The 25,912-nt window shown below is 32.9% G+C and overlaps 1 protein-coding gene across 3 annotated transcripts in view; it reads left to right on the top strand.

The window, feature by feature from the left end:
- kibra (WW and C2 domain containing protein kibra) overlaps positions 1 to 25,536 on the top strand; it is a 58,886-nt gene extending 33,350 nt beyond the window's left edge. For 2 of the 3 annotated variants that reach the window (XM_080161281.1, XM_080161282.1), the window contains 17 exons: positions 660 to 804; positions 1,303 to 1,428; positions 4,693 to 4,808; positions 14,318 to 14,437; positions 14,945 to 16,518; positions 16,663 to 16,717; positions 17,597 to 17,744; positions 18,008 to 18,208; positions 18,467 to 18,607; positions 19,457 to 19,537; positions 19,850 to 20,096; positions 20,366 to 20,478; positions 20,752 to 21,015; positions 21,377 to 21,505; positions 22,035 to 22,168; positions 22,564 to 22,669; positions 23,103 to 25,536. In XM_080161281.1, coding sequence (XP_080017407.1) covers positions 660 to 804; positions 1,303 to 1,428; positions 4,693 to 4,808; positions 14,318 to 14,437; positions 14,945 to 16,518; positions 16,663 to 16,717; positions 17,597 to 17,744; positions 18,008 to 18,208; positions 18,467 to 18,607; positions 19,457 to 19,537; positions 19,850 to 20,096; positions 20,366 to 20,478; positions 20,752 to 21,015; positions 21,377 to 21,505; positions 22,035 to 22,168; positions 22,564 to 22,669; positions 23,103 to 23,705 — 4,303 coding nt within the window. In that variant the 3' untranslated portion in view covers positions 23,706 to 25,536. The remainder of the gene's footprint in view (positions 1 to 659; positions 805 to 1,302; positions 1,429 to 4,692; positions 4,809 to 14,317; positions 14,438 to 14,944; positions 16,519 to 16,662; positions 16,718 to 17,596; positions 17,745 to 18,007; positions 18,209 to 18,466; positions 18,608 to 19,456; positions 19,538 to 19,849; positions 20,097 to 20,365; positions 20,479 to 20,751; positions 21,016 to 21,376; positions 21,506 to 22,034; positions 22,169 to 22,563; positions 22,670 to 23,102) is intronic. The other variant, XR_013879798.1, reaches the window with a different exon arrangement.
- The last annotated feature ends 376 nt before the right edge of the window (positions 25,537 to 25,912 follow it).

Here is a 25,912-nt window from a genome sequence, read left to right on the forward strand (position 1 = left end):
AAATTAAATTTCCTTTCGTTTCAAGAACACATCAATGGCGGTTTGACTGCCTTTTTGCAGGTTTTTGGCTATTTTTGTATTTTTCACATTTTTCTTCATATCTTTGGTGTTTAGGGTTCGGTTTTTTTTAAATTTTTGTAGTTAAAAATATCAAAATTAGATTTCCCGTTGTTCTGAGCATCCAGTATGTAATTTACTTTGACCGTCAGTCTGTTAGTCATAGTACTGAAATATAAATAAATATTAAGAAATTAAAAACAAATGTTGAAAAGGTTTCGTGATTTTTTCCTAATATACATGCTTTTGTCAACTAATATCTAAATTCTTATTTAATTGTTTATGCTTCGCTACTTATGGATGTTGTCATCCTTGTTGAATTATAATTACAAAAGTACATGTAGTATATACGTGGATATTACGACAGGGGGAAATATTCATCAATCTGGGTTGCTGTTTCCCCTGTCGTTTATTTGTCTGTTCGTTTACCTAGTGGGAGGAAAGGATGGGGTAAAGAGAGGTGATGGGGTGGATCGTTATTTTGTCCCGCTAAAAGGTTCACTTTATTCGAGAACACGATAATCTGTTGTCAGATCCAAGTAATAATAAATCCATTGTATAGGTAAGTACTTAGATTTTGATTTGAGTTATTGAAATTTCAGGTCGGAGTTACAGAACATCCAGCAATCTCTAGTAACAGGAGAACAGGAAAAAGTTCAGCTAATGAAAAGTTTGGCCTGTCTCAAGGAAGATCTTACGAGGCTGGAGGTGACGGATAGCTCCATGGACGCTCCTCCAATTTCAACGGTAAGTGTCTTCTTGGTCTTCAAAGGGAAGTAAATATTAGAAAGTTAATTTCATACTTAAGTCTTCTAATTTTTAAAACAGCAGCTTTTTATGTTTTATCAGAAAGTACGTCTGTTCGTCTGATCATGTTAAGCAAAAAAATACAGACAGTAGGTACCTTTCTTTTTTACCTACTGTTTTTTATGCTTTTCAACATTGAAAAAAAATTATTTCCGCAATCTACTGACTGTATTTTACTTTTTGTTACTGTACATTGCTTAATTGTTTATTTTCTAAATCGACAAAGCTAATATTGCTTAATTCACTTCTACAAGAGACAAAGTGAATTGGAAATAATTTACTAAAATCGAAATATATCTTCATAATAGTGTATTTTTAAAAAATGTTTATTTTCTTAAAAATTATTATTCTTAGTCCAACTTTAAATGAAATTTAAGATCATTTTTTTATAATTCCTTCGGAAGTTACCTACCTATATAATTGTTTAATATTTTTTAGGCTGAAACCTTATCAATGGCCAGTCAGACTGACCTGACAGGTGAAGAAATGGTTCCAGTTGGCGCCAGGCTGGCAGAACTGGCCAGACTTCGGCTACAGTATGATGAATCCAGGCGGAATGTTCAGGTAACCATTTCATTGTTGCTGTTTGATGCTTTCTGACAAATTTTTGTTTTACCGACAGGACCTATACCTACGGGATAATACCCCTACAGTGCTCTTCTAACCATAACCTAAAAAATCATTAAATTGTTTTTTTTTTTCATTTCAAAAATTTTATTAGTGGTCTAAGTGGAACTAGAGCAGACTGGGATAAGTCATGTCAAAGTTGTTATTGCTGCGTTATTTATGGACATAATCTTCCCTATCTTATAGCCGTTAAAGTTTTCATTTTAAATAAAAACATTACGTAATTAAAATAACATTTTTGAGGATTTTTTCAAACCAAACTTTTGAGTTGTTCGTTAATGCAATGATTTAATTACCCATTATTAATCAAATACTTTTTTAGTAGCGAAGCTACTTTATTACAATCCATGGTCGTTGTCTGTCCTACTGTCTGTAACGCTATATAGAAAATGTGGTTTTATCGTACGTAGTTTAAGGTAACGGCAAAAACCTTTGCGAGATGATTCCTCAGACCAATTTGACTTGCGCTCATATTACTTTATCTTAGTTTATCTTAATTTTTATGGTTTTAAAATACAATTTGCATCCAAGCTTTGCTGTTGGTTATCTATGTTTTTATTTAATAAATTCTAAAAGACAAAGCATTCATAATTGAATTCATGACTACCAATTGTAAATTCACCAAAATTATTGTTCTAAATATTCATTCAAATATAAATACAACAATATTTGGTGTAACCAAATTATTTTATTCAACGTTATGAATCAGGGAGGGAGGGGTCAGTGGGCTGTTTATTACACTATTTCCCAAAGTTTTATAACAACGTTTTCTCATTCGCTGTCTTAACAACTTTGGGGACTTGAATTGAATTTTGATTTGTTGGTTCATTAAGTTGAGTGTCCAAACGTTTCAACCTCTAATTATTATCTACAGAAGGGGTAAATTGTGGATCATAATTGGAGATGTACATCAAATTATCGGCCATTGTCTCTTACCTTTATATCCCTGTGGTTATGAATGCATCTCAATTTGGGCACACGCAAAAAAACAAGGAAAATTAATTTTTATATTCATTACATTACAAAACATTAGTACTTGTGCCTTTTAAATATAATTCAAAATGTTTGTTGCTATTAAAATCCATTGAATTAACTTAAAATTACATTACGTCAAGGATCTAAAGCGATAATGGCCTATGAACTTATGTACATCCCAAAAGATGAATCACAAAATTACCATTTCTGTAGATTACAACGTTTTCACTCTCAAGTTTATGAACCAACCAATCAAATTCAATAAAAGTCCCTGAAGTAGTTAATCCAACGATAAGAAAACGTTATTATGAAACTTTGGGGATTAGTAAAATAAACAGCCCATTGTCCCCTCCCTCGAAGGATCAAAATTTAGTCAGATTTAAAGGAACAAACGGACTTTTTTATACGGTATAGATCAGAAGTACCCGCATTCATTATTCTGATTAGCTAATAATAAACCCAAATATGTAGAGCTTCAAATTAAAATCATTAACAAAGTATATATCATGCAAAACAACAACAAAAGATTAAGGTTACAAATCTACAGCTTTTTGTTTAAATTTTTCATTAAATGTTTAATTGATTTTAAACTTCAACTTATACTTTTTTTGTGCATTTTAATAAAAATATATTTATTTTGAATACAAGGTAAGAACGTTCATTATTAATAAATGAGAAGATGTAGAATAAATTCTTGGAATTATGAATAAGATTATTGCTTTTTTCAAAGTTCATGAGGAATGATACAAAGCTTTTCTTTAACTTTTATTTATTTCATGTTTTTTAATGGGATTGATGGAGGCAGGAAAAATAGGCTAATTGGACTAATGTATAGCTTCCTAAAATAATATTTAGCCATCGAAATGTTTATAATCAGTGTTAATAAATAATATCTCAAAATATTTTACCTCTGCACATAATTGTATTTGTTGCGACGCAATAGGAACTCATTTATTAATCTTTATATTTAAACTAACAAAATTGTCAAATCTTAAGAATTCAATAAGAATTTTGATAAAAAAAATCTTCTAAATTTTAAATTGGCATTTATCAAAAATGCTAAAATGGTCTTAAATGGCAATATATGCATAAAAAATGTTTGTTTAAACTTTAAAAGATAAGAAAATGAATTGCATACGTACGCAGTGTCCAAATTTTAAATCTTTAAAAGATAGTTAGGTATACGTTATGTAAAAACATTTTGGAATTTTCTTACCGGCGTAAAAGGGGGAAACTGCTCGCTAGGAAATTGCATTTTTCGTCTGTAAAGGTTTTTTAAAGGTTTCATAATGAGTGAAAATTTAGGTATGTATTTACTTAAGTATGAGCATGTACTTTTCTTAATTTGTTTTTTAATATTGTTGTCTCTGTGATTGCATGTGACAAAATGATACATCTAGAAACTATTTTAGCTTTATCTTTTAATTGACCAGGGAATAACATAATAATGACAACATCCATTTGTAGCGAAGCATGGAATTATCAATTTTTATAGAGAAGATGATTTATGAATCTCTTCAAGAAATTTCAGACTTCTATCTCAAACAGATTCTTGTACATTTCTTAAATTTTGATTGGTTGGTTCAAACTAGGAATTTTAATCTACAGGAGGTGTAATTATGTGGTTTTCCATTTATACTTTATTTTCTTATCCCCTTAGTTCCCTGAAAGTAACAAATAAAAAGGATATTTCAAATTAGGGATGGGAATCCGTCGAATTTTTGGGCCGGATTCGGATTCCGGATTCTGAAGGAATCCGTCAAAAAAAGTGACGGATTCTTGCGGATTCCGGATTCTTAATTTTGGCGGATTCCGGATTCGGATTCCGGATTCTAGCAGTATTTTAAAAGGCCGTCCGTCACAGAGGGATAGCTTTTTTCGTTAATTTATCACTATGTTACTTGGTTGAAGCCTTGATTTGTTTAAAGAGTTGACTTCCAGCATAACTAAAACATTTACATCACATTAGTAAATTTAAAAATTTAAGTGCTACGTATGTCCTAAAAATGTGCTTGGTATTTTCTAACCTATTTAAATTAAATTTAGCCTACCAATTTAGAATCCGGAATCCGCTATAAAAAACGGATTCCGGATCCGGATTCGGATTCCAAAATTGGCCGAAAATTGGGCGGATTCCGGATTCCGGATTCGGATTCCGGATCCGGATTCCCATCACTATTTCAAATATTAGATGTTACTTAATAATTAAATATTTAATACTTGCAGGAGTTGCAGCAGAGGTTATCCAGCCTGGAGGAGCGAATATCACCTGGACAGCTCGAGTCAGACAATGACAGACTTTTGCTCATTCAAGAAAAAGAACAACTGCTTAGAGAATTAAGGTTAGTCTATTTTGAAATGTAAAATTTGTTCTACATACTTAAATATACTTTTTTTAAATAATCAATACTATTAAAAAAACCAGTTTTCCGCTGAAGAAATGTGATTTTTTTATATTTTTGGAGGACTACCTTTTTATATTTATCAGATTCAGGACAGACATACTCCTCTTAAATTGGCTGGTATTACGACATATTTTTTTCAAATTAAATCAGTTGTTAGTTTAAATCAAGCAAAAGTAAGAAAGAGAAATATTTTTTTCTCTTCAAAATTTAAACGAAATTATGATGAATTATTTCTTTACTTTTGACAATAAAATGATATTTGAAAACCAAAACTATGCATAATTATAGTTAACATTTGATTAATTGCCTAAAATATTCTAAATCGATTTATTAAAAACTAAGAAATTGAAAATATTTCACTAAGAGGAAAAATGTCGGGGGCCTAGGGCATTCTAGAGTCAGGAAAGAGAGCGGGGGGAGGGTATAAATGAGGTGAGTTAATTTTGTCTAAACCTTTTTCTTGGGTTCTAAGAAGCGCAGCAACTTTATGTATTATTTTTCATCTTAAATTCATGAAAGTCCGCTATTATTGCTTTGGTAATTGCAGCTTTAAAAATTTGTCTTTATATTTTTAATGTTTTTACTAAAGCTTTTTGAAAAAATTATCTTTATGGATAGCAGAACTATAAATGTTGAAGAACATGCTCATAAATGAAATGCAGGAAATAGCATTATATTTGTGTTTTTACAGTGATATATTTCGTCTTTAAGAAAATACCATACGTTATTAACTAAAAATTTACATGCACAATATAAAATCAAATACTGTTTTTGTTCTAATAAATAGCTACATTTAGATAAAATTATAATTCGTTGGGTTTTTGAACTAGATTTTTTTTTATTTCATACAGCTAAAAACTGAATGATTGATGCTTATTTTTATGCTGCATTGCCCATATTTTTGTTGACCTTGTTTTGTGCTGTTTTATTACTTCTGCTAAAACGTTATATTTACAAACTTTTGATTTGGTTCACAATAATTTTCGACTTTTGCTATTGTATTACCTATCTCTTTCTGCATGTTAATGTTGGTTCTTGGTTTCTGATAGCTTTAAATAGTATGCTTTCCGTGATTTAAAGTTCTAATTCATATTCGTGGAAATGATTGTACACCCAATGTTTTATCCACTAACGGAAATTCCTAGCATAGTTGATACAAGTTTTCAAACTTTGAGGACTAAACAGGCATAAAAGGCATTAGAAATTTGGACTAAAAGGGGTAGTTACATGAGGTAGATTTACAGCTACTGATAATGTTCAGCTGTAAATGCATTTATAGCCTTTTTTTTTAAATTTTTGGAGTAAAACAAAGAGTATTGGTTTTTTACTTACTAGCGGCTACGCCCCCTAGAAGCCTCTAGGGGCACTAAAGGTAGGAGGAGGAAAAGTCGACCTCATCCCATTTTAAATTTTAGTTTTAAAAGGGTAAAAAAACATTTTTGGGGGGGAGGGGGGTGAAGACACCCTCCCCAAAAATAGTTGAAAACCTTCCCAGGACCTATAAGAAGCTTCACTGTAACGGAAAACAGTATCGGTTCAGCGGTTAGTGAGATCCTTCGGGACAGACAAAAAAAGCTTATTACTTTATAATTTACTTATATCATGAGAGTATCGTTCAGTTTGATCATAATAAGAAAAAAGATGATAATCCTACAAGAAACCATTCAATTAGAAATCTTTCTCAACCCATTTAAAAGAAACAGTCTACTTTATCATTCCAAAATATATTTCATGTAATAAATACTCATTATCAATTGCATCTCTTTGTGAAGTGAATCACGCAAATTTAGTTAGCTTGGTCAGTTTCCTAAAAAAGACTAAACAATGTTTATTTCTTTTTGTCAACTTATTACCTGTTCCCTCTATTCCTGAAGCTAGAACTTTTTACTTGACTGGCAAGCCATTACATTCTTGGAATTCTTGTGTAAAAAGCCTAAACACATTTCTAGGCCTAATTTATATAAGTAGATCATCTATTTTTAATCATTCAAAAATACATATCTAGACTTCGTTTAATTTGAAAAAATAAGATTTTTTGCGTTTATTTTCAAAACATAAAATCTTCAAAGGTTTGTATTGCATGAAATCATTTAAGATATTACATATTTATTTATTAATACGAAGCAAATGAATAACTTAAAGCCCAAGCTGGTTTTACCCAAATTTTAATACTTGTTATTATTTCTTAGATAGTATTTTAGATTAGATTGTAATGGTCTTTGTTTTTTAAACATGAGAATTTATTAAGATCAAATTTAATGTAAGAAACAATGACGGATTTGAGATTCAAGCGGATAGACCCGCGGTAAAAGATATTTACCTCAATGTGAATTAAAAACATAAATAATAATAATAATGTATGTTTTAATATTTAATTTAGTTACTTGTTAATTGTTTATATTTGTAGAAAAGTATAAAATAAACATAAATGAATGAATTCCAAGGCAGCAAGATTTTTTTTGCTAATTTTAATCTCTCTTGAATTAAGTTTAGAGAAAGCAGAAATGCTGCATATTTTAGTGTTCACACAGATCAAATAAATATAAAATAGCTAAAGCAAGAAATACTTAAAATTAAAAGAAAATATATCTTAATATGCTCGTTCGTAAAAAAAAGAGTCTAACTGTTATTACAATATTTTATTACCAGTGGTTGTGCCACTTGAGTATGTTTAAAGCTTATGACTATTGTAAGACATATATTAAGCTTGCCTAAAAAGAATAATTCAATTCATTCAGTGCAGGTTTCCAAGATCTTAACAGACAAAACATAAAATTGTACCTCATGAGAAAGATATTTGCCTTAACATTTTCTACATATTTGTAAAGTTACTGTATATCAGATTACTATTCTTTTTCATCCCAATTGTAGCTATCAGATTATCAGCATAATTGTCCCTGTCTTTAAAATAACTTGACAGTTTTAGCGGACAACCGCATATTTTTCTTCGCATCCTTCCCCTAAACTACAACTTTTCCCCCTGTGTATTTTTTTCTCTTTTACACTTTTCCCCTCTCACATTCCTAAAGATCGAAAGTAGTCATCTTTTGGATAATTTTTGCTAAACTTACAAAATCACCAAAAGTCTTTTTGTAAACAGCGATTTTTTTTATATTTTAGAAGGTGCTAACGCAAGTATATGCGTTCATTTTTTACTTTTCTTTATTTAATAATTTTTGTAATCTATTTTTTCTTAATGTATATCATTAAAATAAAGGGAAATTAAAAGAGAAGGACAGAAGAATAAAACTACCCAATGACATTGTTAAAGTTTCCCTGAAAATTGCAATACATTCGGATCAGCAATTTCCGAGATCTTTAGCTTCAAATATTACTATTTTATATCAAAGGATTTTTAGAAATATTAATGTTTTGTTAATGCATATTTTTCTCTCTTTTTCTCTACTTTGCACTTAAGCAAGAAAAGAATTTGAGAAAAATATAATTTTGAGGTTAAAGCCTTGCATTTTCGTATATAAACACACAAACAAGATTGACAATAGTCATAAGCATCGATGTTATTTATTGAAACACTACCTAATACGTTTTAAAAGTATCTATTTAATAACTATTATGTTTGTCTGGACAAATATCAATCATAGTTCAAATCGATTTAAATCGATTTTTTTATTCACAAAATTGCATAAATTAAGAAAATTAATTCATGATTTTGGACATACTAGATATTTGAATTTAACCTATAGATTAGCTGCGCTTCTTATCCTGTCCTTCCATGCGTGGAAAGCTTCAAGTTAATATTTAGCGAGAAAACACACAAGTTATTTACAGTCAAGAAATCAAATGACGTTTTTACACTTCAGAATAATAGGAAGATTTTATCTAGAATTTTATCATGGTATTAGCTGCTTTTCCGTTCTCACAAATAAATAGTATTTTTTCCCCTAAAATGCCCTGATGATAATTTAATTTTTGAATTATAAGACTATACCTAGGTATTCGAGATCTAAACGGACACTCATAAAACACATATTCAGATGCTACATTCTTATAAAAAAAAAAAATTTCTGAAGCTTAGGGTCTCACTAACCGCTGGACAGATTTGTTTCTTCTTTACAGTGAAGCTTCTTAAAGTTTCATTTTAACTATGTTAGCGGAGGGCAGGTCCAACTTCCCAAAAGAAATCGTCCCTAGAAAAAATTACTAATCTCTCAAAAACACTTTCCTCCCTTCCCTCAAGTGCACCTAAAGGCCTCTGTAAAATGTTTGCTGTTTTCAAATAATAATTACGGAATCCAGAATCTGATGGAAAAAAAAGAATGGAGGAAAAAATTGGAGAAAGAGAAAAAGATATGTATAGGCATTTACCCCCCCCCCCCCTCGCATTCCATATACTCACGTCACAGAACTGGATGCATGCAACACTTGCATACAAAACAACAGAACAGCTAAACTTAAATTTCTAAATTTTGTTTTAAAAAACGGAAAGACTGCTGCAATTATCAAATTGGCAATTTTGCCCATAAGTAGAACAGAAATTTTTTTTTTATAAATCAGGATACTTTATTTTGCACGGAAATAATTATCGAAAATGACATAGGGGTATACCCGTATCTCCACCAAAATAAAGTTCAAGAAAATCTTTTTTGAAAAATTATTAGATGAAAAAGCCTCCACAAAATATAATCATTGGTATGGCTTTCAGTGAATATTGGTTTGTTTGAATGTCAATTAATTCAAGCGCATCTCTCTATCTCGCATTCCTCTCCCCCCCCCCCCTCTTTCTCCCTCACATTCCTATTTCTCCTCTATCTCTTACTCACTCTCTTTATCTCTCTCACTCTCTCGCTCTTTTTCTTCTAACTATTTAAAAGCCTGCATTCCTGGTGGAACAATTTTAAACATAATTTCTCTTTTCATGGAATGTTGATTGATATCCAACATTCCAATACCCTAATATATAAAGTACTACGACTATCGACCGTCAATTTGCCGTCAAAATAAAAGAAGGACTGCTTTTTAAGAAAACATTTGAGCTCTTTCATTGATAATTTATAAAGGAATATTTTATCTTAAGATTTCTCTCTTTCAAATAAATTATTTTGTTGTCTTTAGAGTTCAAATTTATGAGGCACAAGTAATATGTAATATCAGTTTAATATTTTTGTTGTTCTTTTAAGACAAGCTATGTATATTTCTGGGTAGTTTTTAGCTATTTTTTAGTTGGACAATGAAAAACATAACATTTATTTAAAATGAAAAATTAATCCGCCAAGAATGTTATAAGTGAATTAAGTGAAGTGAATTTTCTTTGGCCTGGACTTTAAAACTAAACTTCAGTTTTAGCTTAACAAATCTCTCTCTGCCCCCCCCCCCCCCCCCTGCATCTCTCTATTTCTTACCTCCTTTTTCTGTCTCTCTATTTAGAATTTATCTTTCCATCTTTTTCTTCTCTTTTTCTCGGTCCAGGCCTTGACTTATAAATTCCTGAAAGATTTTTGATTAATTAACCTTCTGTGGAATATTTTCTTGATCAGTTTGTTTAGACAATTCCTATCGAGATTTAATTACAAAGTTAGGATTCAAATAACAATGATGACAAAACAAAATAACTTTTTATTTAGGTACTTTTAGCAATTTATTTATATAGATCTTTAAAAAAAGATGTCCAAAACCATTCTTGGACCTAGAACTTAATTGGTACATCTTTGAGATAGATGTCAATAGCAAAAAACAAACAGTAGGGCAATTGATGATCATCTTTTCTTCCCTTCAATATTATTATTATTAAACTTGAAAGGAAAAAATATTCAATGTTCTGCCCCTCTATCCTTGAGAACAAGCCAATCTGTTTCAATTTTGGAGACCAATTATAAGAATAAAGATTAATTGGATCCTTATAGTCAGAATGGTATGAATTCCTTTACTTAATTTATGAGAGAACTACCAGGGATCTAAAGGGATAAGACAATAGCCAATAAATTTATGTATACCCCAATGATGATAAACAAGTTTTTCCTTCTGTAGATTACAATTAGTGGTTGAAACGTTTGGACACTAAACTTAATGAACCAACCAATTAGTTTTTTTTTAAATAGCCAGAAGTTGTTGATCCAACAAATAAGAAAACCTTATTTGAAAACTTTGGGGACTAGTGCATTAAACAGCCCAATGTCCCAGGGAGTAAGGGAGGGGACAATGGGCAATTAATTCAATATAAGAGTTATCAAAGAAAGGGCATGAAATCCAGTTTAATCCAATAAATTTGTAGGAAATTATAAAGGGATTGTTAATTGAATAATAGATTTCCATAGCGTCATGTAAAGTGAAATCACAACTTGTTTTTGATGAAATATAATGAGGTTTTTTGGTGTGATTTTTGTATTAAAAGATTATTGGACCCGGCCAGCTGCTAGCAAGAATATGACTGCCCCTTTTTATTCTGTTTATTTCCCTTGCCTCCCTTCTCCCCGTCTGCTACATTCCAAACTAACACAACGAGTGTTTATTTCCCTTGCCCCCACTTCCCTTATCCCTTCTCCCCGTCTGCAATATTCAAAACATACATAACGAGTAGTGGCATTTTATGCGCAAGTCCCCAAACTCAGTCAGAAACTGCTAAATTCTTGCACATTCCCTTTAAGCCAGTACCCAAAGTCTGAGACTCCTAAAAATTGAATATTCGATCCATTGTCCCCTCCGTCCCTGGAGAACTACTATAGAGGAGGTGCTAATCTTTTTTCTTTAAGGCAATGGAATTTTATCTGAGTAGGAATTTAGGGTGTGTTTGCCGGATTTTTTACTGTTTTGACATTTGACTCCTTATTATCAGTAGCGCCGCTTTTCTTCAATTAGTGGACGTCTTTATGTCCATAAAAAAAAGCTTTCTTGTTTGTTGATGAATTTATTAAGAATTGGGCAAAAGTTGCTTAAAATTAAGTAAACTGCAATTTGAAATGGTCAAGATAAAGAATCTATTGGCGTAAAAATCACTTTTTTTTTACAATATTTAAATTCATTATCTTATTAAATATATGTTTTTATGGCTGCGCCACTAATGAGCACAATGATCCTTGTTTTAATGGTACACGGATTTGTTTACTTTATATACAGATTTATTATGATTCTCTATTATAGGCATGGCTTCTGATCTTTAACATTGTATTAGTACTTTTGTTTTTATATGAAATTTTCTTTGGTTTTATTATGCATTATTATATCTTCATGTAGGAAATGAAGTATCATAAACGGACAACAATATTTTTTTATTCATTTTAACAGGTTTTAAAAAACAATCTTGTGTGAATTTGGTTTTCCTGCATTTTCTTTTGAAATTATTGGTTTATTTTTTTGTTCGTATAGAAATTATTTGATATTAGCTTTACTTTGGAATTTTGCATTATCATGATGTTTGAGTTAAGCAATACAATAAGCGCAGATAATCATAACAAAGTAAATGGATAAAACATTTTAAAATGCCATTTATTTAAGACATGGAATTAAAAGAAAATATTATTCAAAACCAAAGTTTAAGAAGAGCTTTAGACTAAGGGCATACATATTTACATGTACATTTACATTTAATTTTTTTAAGATGCTTTTTTTGTTAAAGCTTTTTAAAAAAAGATCCACATTGCTTTCTGCTTTGGTTTACATTTACATTCTCCATATTTTTTTCAGTCCACTATCTCGTTTTGCATAGCTGACATGTAATGAAATTTGACACTGCAACTATTCAACTATTTCTGCAACACACACACACACACACACACAAATACCTTGCAAATTTAATAATAGCAAAAATAACGGTTTTCTCTCTTTCTCCCTCTTATGTGTCACCCCTTCTCTCTTTTTGACACCAGGGAGAGAGGGGACATTGGCTGTTCATTACACTAGTTCCCAAAGTTTTATATTTCCTTATTCATTAGCTTAACTACTTTGGGGACTTTTAATGAGTTTTGATTGTTTGTTTCATTAAATTGAGTGTCCAAAAGTTTTAACCACTTATTGTCATCTACAGAAGGGTTAATTTTGTGTATCACCATTGGGGATGTGCATCAATTTATCGGTTATTGTCTTATACCTTTTAATTTTTTTTTGACACCTTCTTTTTTCCCATCAATTTCTAAAAATAAGATTTCTCCCCCATTTCAAAGCTAACATAAATTTTGTAAAATGTATATAAACAGGGAGCATTTAATATTTGAGAATGTTGTTTTCCTTCAATAAATTGTAATAAAAATCAAACATTTTCTCTGCCACCTTCCACTTTTTAGTGCCCCCTGCAAAACACATTTTGTCCCCCCCTCCCCTTTTTTAAAATGATACCGGGAATTGCTAGGTGAGCACAAATTCCATGCATTCTTTCCACTAGGCATGTCAACACAGTTGCCAACATCCAAAGTTTTCCATAGATTTTTTGAAACAGTTGCCAGCTACAAATTTCGTATTTTATTTCTAATAAAAATTTATTTGTAATGTATTAAAAGAAAAAAACAGACCTGCTATACCTATTACCTATATAGTATATATAGAGACAAAAATGTTTATTGTAATTTTTAAAACAAGGTGCATCTCACAATGTTTCCTAAGCAATGATAACCGCCTCTTTTTTTAATAAGGGGGGGAGGTAGTTTTTCATTCTTTTACTTTTGGTCAGGTTAGGTTACCGCAGGTATAAGCCCCACAGGATTAGAGCACCATGCAGTAGTTGGACATACGCCAAAAACTGCCATATTTTCAAATTCTTTCGAAAAATAAAGGTGGGGGTGGGGTATCGTTACGATGCTACACATAATTTTTCAGTATGGAAAGCAGGTGTCGGAGCCGTATGATTTTGATGCGGCTCCGGCTCCAGCTCCGGCTTCTACCTTAAAATTAATATATCAATTTTTTTTTATTAGGTATTGATTTTGATAAAATAAAATAAATAATATAAAATATTTTGCTTTTATTTGATTAAAAGTAGAAGGATGTGTGTCTATTTGTTAAGTAACAATAGTTTTTCAGTTTATTATATGGAAATAGACCGTTGCCAAATTATAATATTACTTTAAAAAATCATTTTTAGCTAGTCCGGAGCTGGAGCCGTTTTTAACGAAAAATACGGCTCCGAATCCGGCTCCGGCTCCACCAAAAATGTTGCTGCTCCCGGCTCCGGCTCCGGAACCCTGATGGAAAGTATTAAGTATAGTAGAGCTCCTAATCAGATTCCATTTCTCTGGATTAAAACTATTTCTTAGCCAAACTGAAAATAATGTATCGTATTCTATTGTAGATGATTTTTCATGAAAAAGAAAATAAAATTATTATAATTATCATTGTTTTGTTAGAATTTTTAAAGTTTATCAATAAATGTAAACAAGACGGACGGACGAACGGACATACCATTGCCGAAGCAACATTTCTAAAGTTAAGATTTATTTGATTTGAAATATAGAGGTGTGATTTATTGATCATTTTTCAATTGATAATTTAATTTATTTCAGGTCTATATTATCTCGGAGTCGAAACAAGCGGAACAATGATGACCTCCGCCTGGAAATTAGGAAGCTGGAGCATGACCTGCAACAGGCCACTGAAACATCAAATAGATGCATTGCCGACAGGTATTGTTGTTAAATCATTACTTAGTTCATAATAAAGCAAATTTAGATGTAAGCAGGATTATTTAGATAAGGCAATCCAAGATCCAATGATGTCAAACAAACTTACCTCTTCTGTAGATTCAAATTGGTTTTAAAATGAAGAAATGAAAGACTTTAGAAATAAATATTTACTGTTATCATATTAAATTATTGTTTATTCCGAACTACTTATGAATAAAGACGTTATTGCTTTATTTTTACGACTTGCCATCGTACTTTAAGAATTTATTATGATATAAACATGTAGATATTCCAGTAATTTTTATTAGTTTGTAACAAAGCTTATTGTTAAATAGAAACTAGTAGGTAGATTTGGTTGTAGTTTTAAATAGGGTCATTTTGACAGGTAGATAATTTTATTTTATTTTTAGCTCAAATATCAACTTTTATTACAGCCTTTATTTAATTGCAGTTGTAAATATTTGTTTCTTTTATTATATTTAATTCTGAATTTTTTCTTGTTTTTAGGTTAAAAACACATGAAGAGAAACAATATCTGTTACAGCAGCTAAAAACCAGCATGCGCAGTGTCACCACACTCGAATCCCAGCTCAAACTTTTATCTGCCTCTACCCTATCCATGTCCAGTTCAAGTAGCCTGGGTAGCTTGGGATCATCAAGTCATGCCTCTTCTAAAGGATCCCTATCATCATTATCCTTCACTGACATCTATGGCATGTCTACAACTCAAGCGCCTGACCCGAGCATGTTGGATCTTCAGCGCAGGGTGGAGAAAATATTACTCGGTGGCAGCTCCTCGTCAACCAGTGGAGTAGGATCGTCAGCGCCTATTTCTGCCACAACATCCACAAGTTCTGTTGCCTCGATGGCTGGCTCTAATGCGTCAATATTGACAGCTGGGGGCAGCAATACTAATATCAACAGCAATAACAGCGCTATGATTAGTAATTATCCGAATAATGTTGCCGTCAGCGGTCTTAACTTTGCAGGAAATTCAGCAAGTTCACCAACAGCTGCGGCAGCTGCTGGTTTTCCTATGCTTGGAAATTTGGCTGGTGGAATGATTTTTGCAGGCAATAGGGGCGGCTTCAGTCGCAATCAGTCAACAGAAGAATTGGCTCATAATATCACAGCAACATCGGAGCAGAATCTCAACGCCTTGTCGGCGGTTAATCAGCCGCAAACTTCGGTTGCCGGCAGCATGATGATGAGTTTAATGGCTGGCAGCGTCCAGGGACCACGGAAAACATCTTCACAGCTTTCACTTTCGCCCCGAAGCTCTCTAAGCTCAGTATCACCGCCAATATCGCCGTATGATGCGGTTGCCGGAAGCGGAGTTACATCCGCTCTGCCCTCCTACGAACAAGCCTACATGAACTCGCAAGAACGGCAGCGGCGTATGCATCTGTCGCTGGGCGCAACAAACAACCCCATGGTGCTCAGCGGCAGCCAAACTATGGTTGACTCGCCAGTTGACAGTGAAAGTGGGAAACGAATGCTAACAACTGCTGTTTCTTCGTCATCACTTAATGCCTCCGGCTCATCGTCCAGTGTCAACGCTATTGGGCTATCCCCGCTAAAGCGTAGCCTTAAACCCGGCCAACAACCTACAAATCATCGCGACCTAGAACTTGCCGATCTAACCAGTGCTATTTTAAGTAATAATAATAATAATAATCCTCAGCTTCCACAGCAGTCGCCGTTATTATCCAGCCCATCGTCCATAACGGCAGCTGGATCTGCCGTATTTTACAGCGGACACCGCCGAATTACAACAGGCCAAGAGTCTGTAAGCAGTGACCAGAGCGCTCCCCTATCCCCCATCTCGGAGTCGGCGATTTTGTCAGATAGCAGCAGCGGACATAGTCGGTTAAATCCCGCCAGTCGGTCCGTTTCAGCCGCCGTTTCCGATGAATCTGTGGCGGGCGACAGTGGCGTTTTTGAGGCGGCATCCACCCGCAGCAGCAGCAATAGGGACAACAAGGATGATAACATGGGTGGCGGCCTAGCCATGAACCTAGAAACGGCGCAAATTCAAATCAAACTAAGATACTCCAACCCTGACGGGTTATTGCATATAGGTGCGTTGTTTGACATTTAATTATTAACAACTAAAACTATATTACCTATTTGATAATAAAACATCCTTTTTTTGATTTTCAATATAGCTTCACTTTTATTTATGGTTATATAAATTTGATGTACGATCAATATTTTTTTTACAGGTATAGAAAAAGCCAGAAACCTCTCTGTTCTCTTTATCCCCGAAGGAAAGAAAGTGTAAGTATTTTAATTTTATATTTAAGAAATTTAAAACTTCTGAAACTTTACCCAAAGAAAAAGGACTACCTATTTTATTTTTAACTTAGAGTATTTATATATCTTACTAGGTGTATCAAAGCAGCTCTGTTGCCAGCTATTGCCAATGCATCCTATACTATCTATATATCTTACTAGGTGTATCAAAGCAGCTCTGTTGCCAGCTATTGCCAATGTATCCTATACTATCTATATATCTAGGTGTATCAAAGCACCTCTGTTGCCAGCTATTGTCAATGTATCCTAAACTATCTATATATCTAGGTGTATCAAAGCAGCTCTGTTGCCAGCTCTTGCCAATGTATCCTATACTATCTATATATCTAGGTGTATCAAAGCAGCTCTGTTGCCAGCTATTGCCAATGTATTCTATACTATCTATATATCTAGGTGTATCAATAAAGCTCTGTTGCCAGCTATTGCCAATGTATCCTATACTATCTATATATCTAGGTGTATCAAAGTAGCTCTGTTGCCAGCTATTGTCAATGTATCCTATACTATCTATATTATATATCTAGGTGTATCAAAGCTGCTCTGTTGCTTGCTAGCTATTGCCAATGTATCCTATACTATCTATATATCTAGGTGTATCAAAGCAGCTCTGTTGCCAGCTATTGCCAATGTATCCTATACTATCTATATATCTAGGTGTATCAAAGCAGCTCTGTTGCCAGCTATTGCCAATGTATTCTATACTATCTATATATCTAGGTGTATCAATAAAGCTCTGTTGCCAGCTATTGCCAATGTATCCTATACTATCTATATATCTAGGTGTATCAAAGCAGCTCTGTTGCCAGCTATTGCCAATGTATCCTATACTATCTATATATCTAGGTGTATCAAAGCAGCTCTGTTGCCAGCTATTGCCAATGTATCCTACACTTTCTGTACCCGAGCCTTGTCAAACCTGAACAAGCCAAACTTCGGGGAGAATTTTCCAGTTGCCATCTCCAAACCAAAACTGGTTACCAAAACTCTGCAGGTTAGATTATTTGATTTTTATTATATGGGACAGCTGCCATACTTCTAAGCGACTCTTTATACCTAGTACTTAAAGATAAACAAAATAGAAGTAAATTACCACCTTTAATGAAAGTATATACAACTTAAATGCCAACTTACAGGAAAAAGGTCGTGAAATTATATTTTTGTAAACAACTTTGAACAGCCTTATGATATCATAAATCTTATTCATCAAGTCCCACTAGCCATTTGTCATATTTAATATAATTATTATCTTTACAGGTGAACGTGTGGGCTGTTGATGGCTCTGCCGGGGGCAAGGACGACTGCCTGGGCTCCGCCCAGGTCTCCCTGGCGGACTTCAACTGTACCTCCGTGAGTGTCCGGTGGTACAATGTTCTCTCATTCCACTTCATGCAACCTGAAGTAATGAGGAGGACAACACCCACACCTACATTCAGAACTTCTATTCATGCTAAACAGGTAAAAATAAGATTTCAGGATGGTTTAATCTCTCAGTGCTTTGTAGCTTGTAGATTTAGAATGTAGATTATGTTTGTCTAGGGATGTTGGATGTATCCTCCCTAAAAATAGTTAAAAACCTTCCCCGTACATATGAGAATCTTCACTGTAGAGGAGAATCATATCGGTTCAGCATATAGAAAACTCCGTCACTTCAAACTGACAGATAGATATTCTGTTACTTTTATAGAAGAATGATAGGCAAATATTTGTTTCTAGGAGAGTGAGGTGAGCATGAGCGTAGGGGGTTCTCGGGTCGGAACATTGAAAGAAGAAAGTAGTGACGAAAGTACAATAATCTCGTCACAAACCTCCACCCTGACTAGAAATATTGGTCCAGAGTCTATGCACCATCATCAGGTACAATATTATTTCACATGTGCTTTGTACATGGGAGGAGATGCCACTTAGTGAGGCGTTTAACGTGGGTAATTCGCTCGTCGTCGTTAGGAAGGTTAAAATCTTGACCATGTGACATATCATATATATTATATAATTGTGCATATAGGGGAAATGCCTTGGTCACTAAGTTATTCCTTCCAAACAAAGATATCGCAATCAAAGTACTTATTAGTGATTCGTGATCTACTATACACAAAGGTTTGGCTCTACATTGCAGGAATACGGTATAGCCAACAAGCGAAATAGATCTAAATAATATCTTAAGGTGGGGGGATAAAAAAAAGTCACAAATTCAACCAAGTGTTGACAGCTGAAAATCAATTTTAGGTTTCGTGATGTTTTAAATAATTTATTTGTTGGAACAAGCTGTCTTCATTGTGATCAACTATTAAATGTTTTGTATATATTGCTTAGTTTTCATTTAAACACTGAAAAACATTGGGAAGAAAACTGAATAATTGACCTCCAATTATTTAATTAGGAGGACGTGACCTTCTATCCTCTGGAGGTCGAGTATAAAGGGTCTGAAAACTGATTAATTGACCTCTATTTATTTAATTAGGAGGACAGGACCTCCTATCCTCTGGAGGTCGAGTATGAAGGGTCTGAAAACTGAATAATTGACCTCTATTTATTTAATTAGGAGGACAGGACCTCCTATCCTCTTGAGGTCAAGTATGAAGGGTCTGAAAACTGAATAATTGACCTCTATTTTTTTTTAATTAGGAGGACATGATTTTCTATCCTCAGGAGGTCGAGTATGAAGGTTAAGAAAACTGAATAATTGACCTCTATTTATTTAATTAGGAGGACGTGACCTTCTATCCCCTGGAGGTCGAGTATGAAGGGTCTGAAAACGAAGATGAGGAAATCAAAGTTGATGTTGTGGTAAATGATTTCAAATATTTCTAAATTTTCTCAACTTTTATACCTTGGATTTATCAATGTCCGTTAATTAAAAGGTCTTTAAAATTAAAAGAAACATTTAGATTTTCATTGAAATTGGGCGGGTAAATTTAAACATAAATTGCCATTTAAAATTATCGAAAATGCCATTAAAATTTATTTCATGTTAATTCATTAGGAATTTAATTAATATTTAGCTAGGTATATGTTTTTTATTCACTTACTATTTCCTAATAATGACTGTTTTTTTAAAATATTGATTGAAGATCATTTCATGATGAAATATGTTTTCAGAACAACTTTGGGTACCCTGTCTCTGTGGACGAGGGCTCTACCTCCAGCCTCCCTCTGGACTCCAGTGTGACCTCCAGCTCCCTGCAGCTGGACTCCAGCGTAACCTCCAGCTCCATCCCTCTGGACTTGACGCTGACCCAGGCCAGGAATATGGCCCCCGCCACCCCTTGTCAGAAGGAGAATAAGGAGACGAATACTGATTGTGTTTACATACAGCCCCCTGTTATTAAGGGCAGGCTAGAATTAGGTATGCTAACATACTTAACTAATAATATGTGTAAAGCTTAAATTACAGACATTATTAAATAGGTCAGTTAATAAGTAGATAGATGCTTTGCAAGATTTTAAAAGAAATCAATAGATCAATAGATATTTTATCAAAAAAGATTAAATGTTTGATAAATTATTAAATATATTAAAGACAAATATAAAAATATAATATAAGAATGTTTAAATTAACAATACTGAAACTTTAAATCAAACTTTAATAAAAATGACATATACATTTAATTTAAGGTTTAAAAGGACGAATGGATGCCATGAAAGGTTGTGCTGTGTCCAGCATTGTAAAGAGATCAAAAACATTTAGTCCAACTGCTCCTATCAACAAGTCAGAGTATAGTTGTAGGGTAAGTGACCATTTATATCTATTATTTTGGTAATATGGCTCTAGTCTAGAGGGTTTGATGGGTGAGTTAACCCCACCATCTATAATTTTAGTTTAGGGGGTACCCTTAATTTCTTTTTAAAAATAAGAACCCAAGCAATTGACAAGATTTTAGTAAGACGCACAATTTTTCCTTCTTTCCCTTTACTTTGGATAGAATATTAGATAGGAAACAATCTTCTTGATTATAACTTATAAGTAAGTACCTAGTAATTTATATAGTATATTATTTTAGTTAAACCGCAGTGATAGTGATAGTGCCATGCCTTTATACCGCCGCCTTCCCTTCCAGCGTAGCTCCAGGGAACGCCGGTCTCTACACTTCCCGTCGGGCGTCTCGGCGGCCGCTGTAAGCAGCGCGATCGGCGGCGGCTCTGCCTATTCCGGCGGCGGAGCAACCGTGAGGAGGAGCCATAGGGTGGGCGGAGTTAAGGTGAAGCATAATGAGACCAGTATTGACCTGGAACTAGATTTGGCCGCTCAACATTCAAGATTACAGGTACGATATTTTTTTTGTATTCGTATAGAATCATTTGCTCTATCTGTAAAAAAAATTAGGTAGAATTACTATAATTTCTGAATGACGTTAAAATTATGGCAAATTTTGGTTTCTGAATGTCTTTTCTATTTCAGGTATTCAAAGTTTCATAACCATGTTTTTTTACTTGTTGAATCAAAAACTTTGGGTACTTTTAATTAATTTTGATAGCCTGGTTCCTAACTACTATTGTTCCAACTTTTTAAACATTAATTTCGATCTGCAATTTGGTTTATTTATCGTTATTTGGGATGTATTATCAATAAGTAGTCCATTGTCTTATCTCTTTATAACCCTGATTCTAATTATAATTTATTGGTAGGTGTTGAAGGACGAGATCACCAGATTAAAGAAGATAAAGGATGAGTTAGAAAGATTGAAGGACAAGGGAGAAAGAGAATTACCAGCTTGGATTGGGGAGGATACTTTATTCATTAAACTTATTCAAAATGTAAGATTTTTTGTTGTTTTTCTGTTTACTATGTATAGTTGGGATGTCTGAAGTGATAAGATACACACATAGACAAAAGTAATTTGTTTTATCGTTATGTAAAAGTAACATGATGTCTGTCAGTAGCCAACCGCTGAACTGAGATACTTCTTCTTTACAGAGAATCTTCTAAAAAGGTTTATAACTCGTTTGTTTAGTAAGGTACCTTTACCCTACCAAGAGAAATCACACCTACAACTGCTTTAATCAACTTACCCTCCCCCTTCTGCCCTCAAGTGTCCCTATAGGCATTCAGATACTTAAATTTATTTTTATGTTTTTATGTGTGAAAAAATTACTGGTATCTGGAAAACATTGTTGGGGGGAATAAGTTAGTTGCTATTATTTATAATGTTAAAGATTTATCTACCTAAAGAATGAGAAGAAAAATATTTTTACAAAACCCTCCTCTAATATAACTAGGTAAATAAAACACTTAAGATATAAGAAAAATAATAGGTATCAAATCTAAAGGATCTTATATTTTTAGATGGAAACAACTGGGGTTGAAAAATCCACGGAAGAGAAAAAGATGGAGAAGTTATTGCGTAGAACTGCTAAAGAAATTTACAAACTTAGAAGAACTAAAAATAGAACTGGTCAACTAGATGCTCAGTCTTTTAGGTAAGGGCTTATTGTTATATTATATTCCCATTAAAATCAAACACTAATTTGGAAATTAAATATTTTGCAGCCGGGGAAAAATGAATCTTGTGCAGAATATACAGTGATACACCCCTGAAAATAATTCCAAGTTATTTGCACAAAAGAAACCATATAACCTTTATTCATAATCAGCTTATACCAACAACGAAATTATTAAGGAAAAAATCACGAAACCTATACGCAATTTTAGCTGTTGGGGGGGGGGGGAACACTTAGTAAAATTGACGACCTTTACATCTGCCCCCCAAATATTTTTTTAGATTATTTCGCTTGTTGGCTCTAGGTACCTTATTCCTGATTCATATTTTAATATATCTTTAAAATTGAATGAAATAAAACCAAATTATTTGTAGGGAAAAGATGGCTTTCCTGGCCAACCTGAAGTCCTCTGTTCCCATTGTCAGCGAGGAAGATGTGGTCGACACAGATGATGAAGTTGAGCTAGCCAGCCTCAACCAGGTAATGATATAAAAGTAAATAAAGGCTCCTCTGAGAAAGTGACATACATTACGATGACTTAATCTGGGGCACCTCAAAATTTGCAATGGTGAGGTAATAACGAGTGTTAAGTTATACTTGAATGTTTTGCTTGAGCTGGCTCTTATGGCAATACAAAAGTGTCTCGTCATTTTCCAGTCTAAGGTCCAAACTCTAAGAAACTTGCAAATCAATCAATAATTAAAAGTATGTCACCTGCCATAATCATTGAAAATAGGAAATTAAGATAAAGGTATGATGATTTGCAATCCATTTGTTGAAGAAAACTTTTTTTTAACAGATACCTTTTAAATTGTCATTTTTGTAGCTTAAATCAATGGCATTTTTACTGAATCTAACAATAATGAAGTTTTGAATCAAAATGATTAATTTACTAATATTAATTTATTTTTAGGAATATAATTTTCCGCCTGGTTTTACCTACCCCACCTACACCCACCCCCTACTTCACAATGAAATTGACGATACAGATTCGTCCATATCCTCCCCCTTGTCGACTTCCTTTACGACAACAGCCACTCCCACCCCAACACCCTCTTCCTCCTCCATCATAATGAACTCGAACCACCCGGCCATGATGGGCGCCACAGACACAAATCATCGCCCCCTATCGGCGGTGTGCTCCTCCGTTACAACATCCACAATTGGCGGGAAGACCCGCACCATAATATCCCTGACAGAGGGCGGGTTGTCCTCAATTGTGTCGACCTCCTCCAGCCAACCATTATTGTCTCAAGTGTCATCTTCCTCCAGCGCAGAGTCCAGTCTCCGCTCAGGTCTCAGCACCGAAACAGTGGACACTCTGACCGAAGACGACATTTCAACATCACGTGATCATGATCCCATCGCAACAGCGTCGCAAAACAGCACGCCCACACCTGGCCGCGCGGCTTCATCACAACAACAACAACAACATACTAATACTCCTTCCCAGTCCACACCACGTGTGGAAAGATTTGTCTACGAAGTTGACCCGGAACTCGGGGCCTTTGTTTAACTTTTACTTTAAATATTTTGAAGTATATTTTAATGTGGGTTTTTAAACTTTAAATCTATAAGAAATTCATTCATTTTTATATTTAAATACTTTAAAACTTTCTTGCGCAACTAAGACTTATAATAAAATTAAAAATGTTAATGTTAGTCAATCCAGTTTATTTTTTAAAATTACTAAAGTTTTCTACAATGTCTTTTTGCATGACACGATACTTGTTAAAGACAATCTATTTGTCATTTTGCCTTTGCATGAAATCTTTTCATAATTACAATGTGATAGATAACAAATTTCTTTATAAATGATTATACATATATCTTGTGTAGTTAGGTGTAACAAAATAAGGCTCTTTCTATACTTTTAAAATTATCACTTTCTGATAGTTGCTATATGATATTTAAAATTGTAAATTTTCCGTCCATAACATCTACCTAGCCTAAAAATTATGACAAATGAAAGACTTTCATGAGTGTTTAAAGCTTGTGTTGTCTTTTTCGCATAATGGTATCTTAACTACCTACCTACTGTAGTTAGTATTTTATTTTACTCTAACTTTTATATGGTTGGATCCTTAAAAATCGTTTGGTTTTCCGACCATACATAACAATGACGCCACATAAAACAGTTGATCTGTAATTAATATTTTCTGAACAAGATATTTTATAGCTGTCTTCCATATGATAGTTTATTTAAGGCTTATGCTTAAATTGGAGTTTTTACTTTTCTTACTTTTTTCCAAAATATTTTTAAGTATTGACTGCAAGATAAAGTAAAAGCCTTAAAATTATTATAATCATTCATGTGCCTTTAAGAATCTATAAATATTATAAAATTTCCATGCTTATATTTTATTTTTGCTATTATAATATCTTTCTGAAAATTAAATCAAATTATAATGTGTAGAATCAAAATTGAAAGTAATTTAGAATATGAAACAAGACAATGTTATTGTATCAATAATAATAACAATTGTATCTGACTTATTTTAAGGATGGGACTAGTATTTTTTATAACCATAAATTTTTGTTTAATAGTTTCTTTAGAATCTCTGTTTTCTCTATTATGTTTGAAATTTAATAGTTATATCATTTTTGTATTAAAAGTCCCATTCTAATTTACCATAAAGATGGCCCAAATTAAGTTTAAGAAAACAATTTTTAATTAAAAATTGTTTATATTTTTTGATTTATATACCTAAATATTATAAAATTGCACCATCATGAGGTGCCCTTTTTAATATTTTTTCACTTGAGATCATTTGTTGACAATTATCCCCTTACCTATAGTTATTCAATTAATTTGTTGTTGTAGCTAACTCTAAGAGTGTCGAATTTAAAAAAAAATATTATTGTAAAACCTAACTAACATAAACCCAAGACAAAGTACAAAAATATCAAATAAATTTTAAAATTTTTATGTATGAAATAAAATTATTGATTGTACTTTGTTGTTGGGTGGTATTTCTGTCAGATAAAAATGGTCCTAGTACCTGACTTACATATTATCTATCTATCCTATCTCTAGCTATCCATCCACCCCCTCTCCCCAACAGAATTGTAAGGCTAAGGAATATTACAGTTAATCACCAAATTTTATTCTGTTCATATAAAAACAAAGTTGCTATTTTTAGCAATATTAACTTTTTTGTTTACAAATACTTAGTTATTGAATTCAAATTTTCTATGTAATTATAAATTAACTTGTAAAATCCTATTTTGTTAAACAAAAACTATATAATTCTTAAACCTAGGTACTCAACAAATTTATAATTATCATATTATAAAAATCCTGTGCTAAAAACATGAAAAGATTAGAAATACATTTATATATTGAATATTCTTGTTTTTAATTTTGTATTAATTATTATATTCTATCTCATTAAGGTAACAGGATGCCGTTTTAATGGAATCTGTATGGTATAAGTGTGTTTGTATCGAAGGATATCGCTAATTTCTCGGCCGACATGATTCTCAAAAATAGGAACTTTTCTTTTTCTTTAAATTAATGTATAATTAAAGTTGGAATATCCTTCCTATTGTATAAAGTAATGGGAGTTTTTTGTTTGAAGCTGAAGATCTCAATATCTACTGAACCGATTGGGTTCTCTATTTTAGGTAAGTTTAACTTAGGACCTGTGGTGGTTTTAGGCTATTTTATTTTCAGATTTCGGTCTTTATGTTTTTAGATCTTTTTCAAGCTCCTTTCTGTCC

Source organism: Acartia tonsa, chromosome 5 (genome assembly GCF_053477335.1).
Source record: "Acartia tonsa isolate MP-2025a chromosome 5, ASM5347733v1, whole genome shotgun sequence".
Lineage (NCBI taxonomy): Eukaryota > Metazoa > Arthropoda > Copepoda > Calanoida > Acartiidae > Acartia > Acartia tonsa.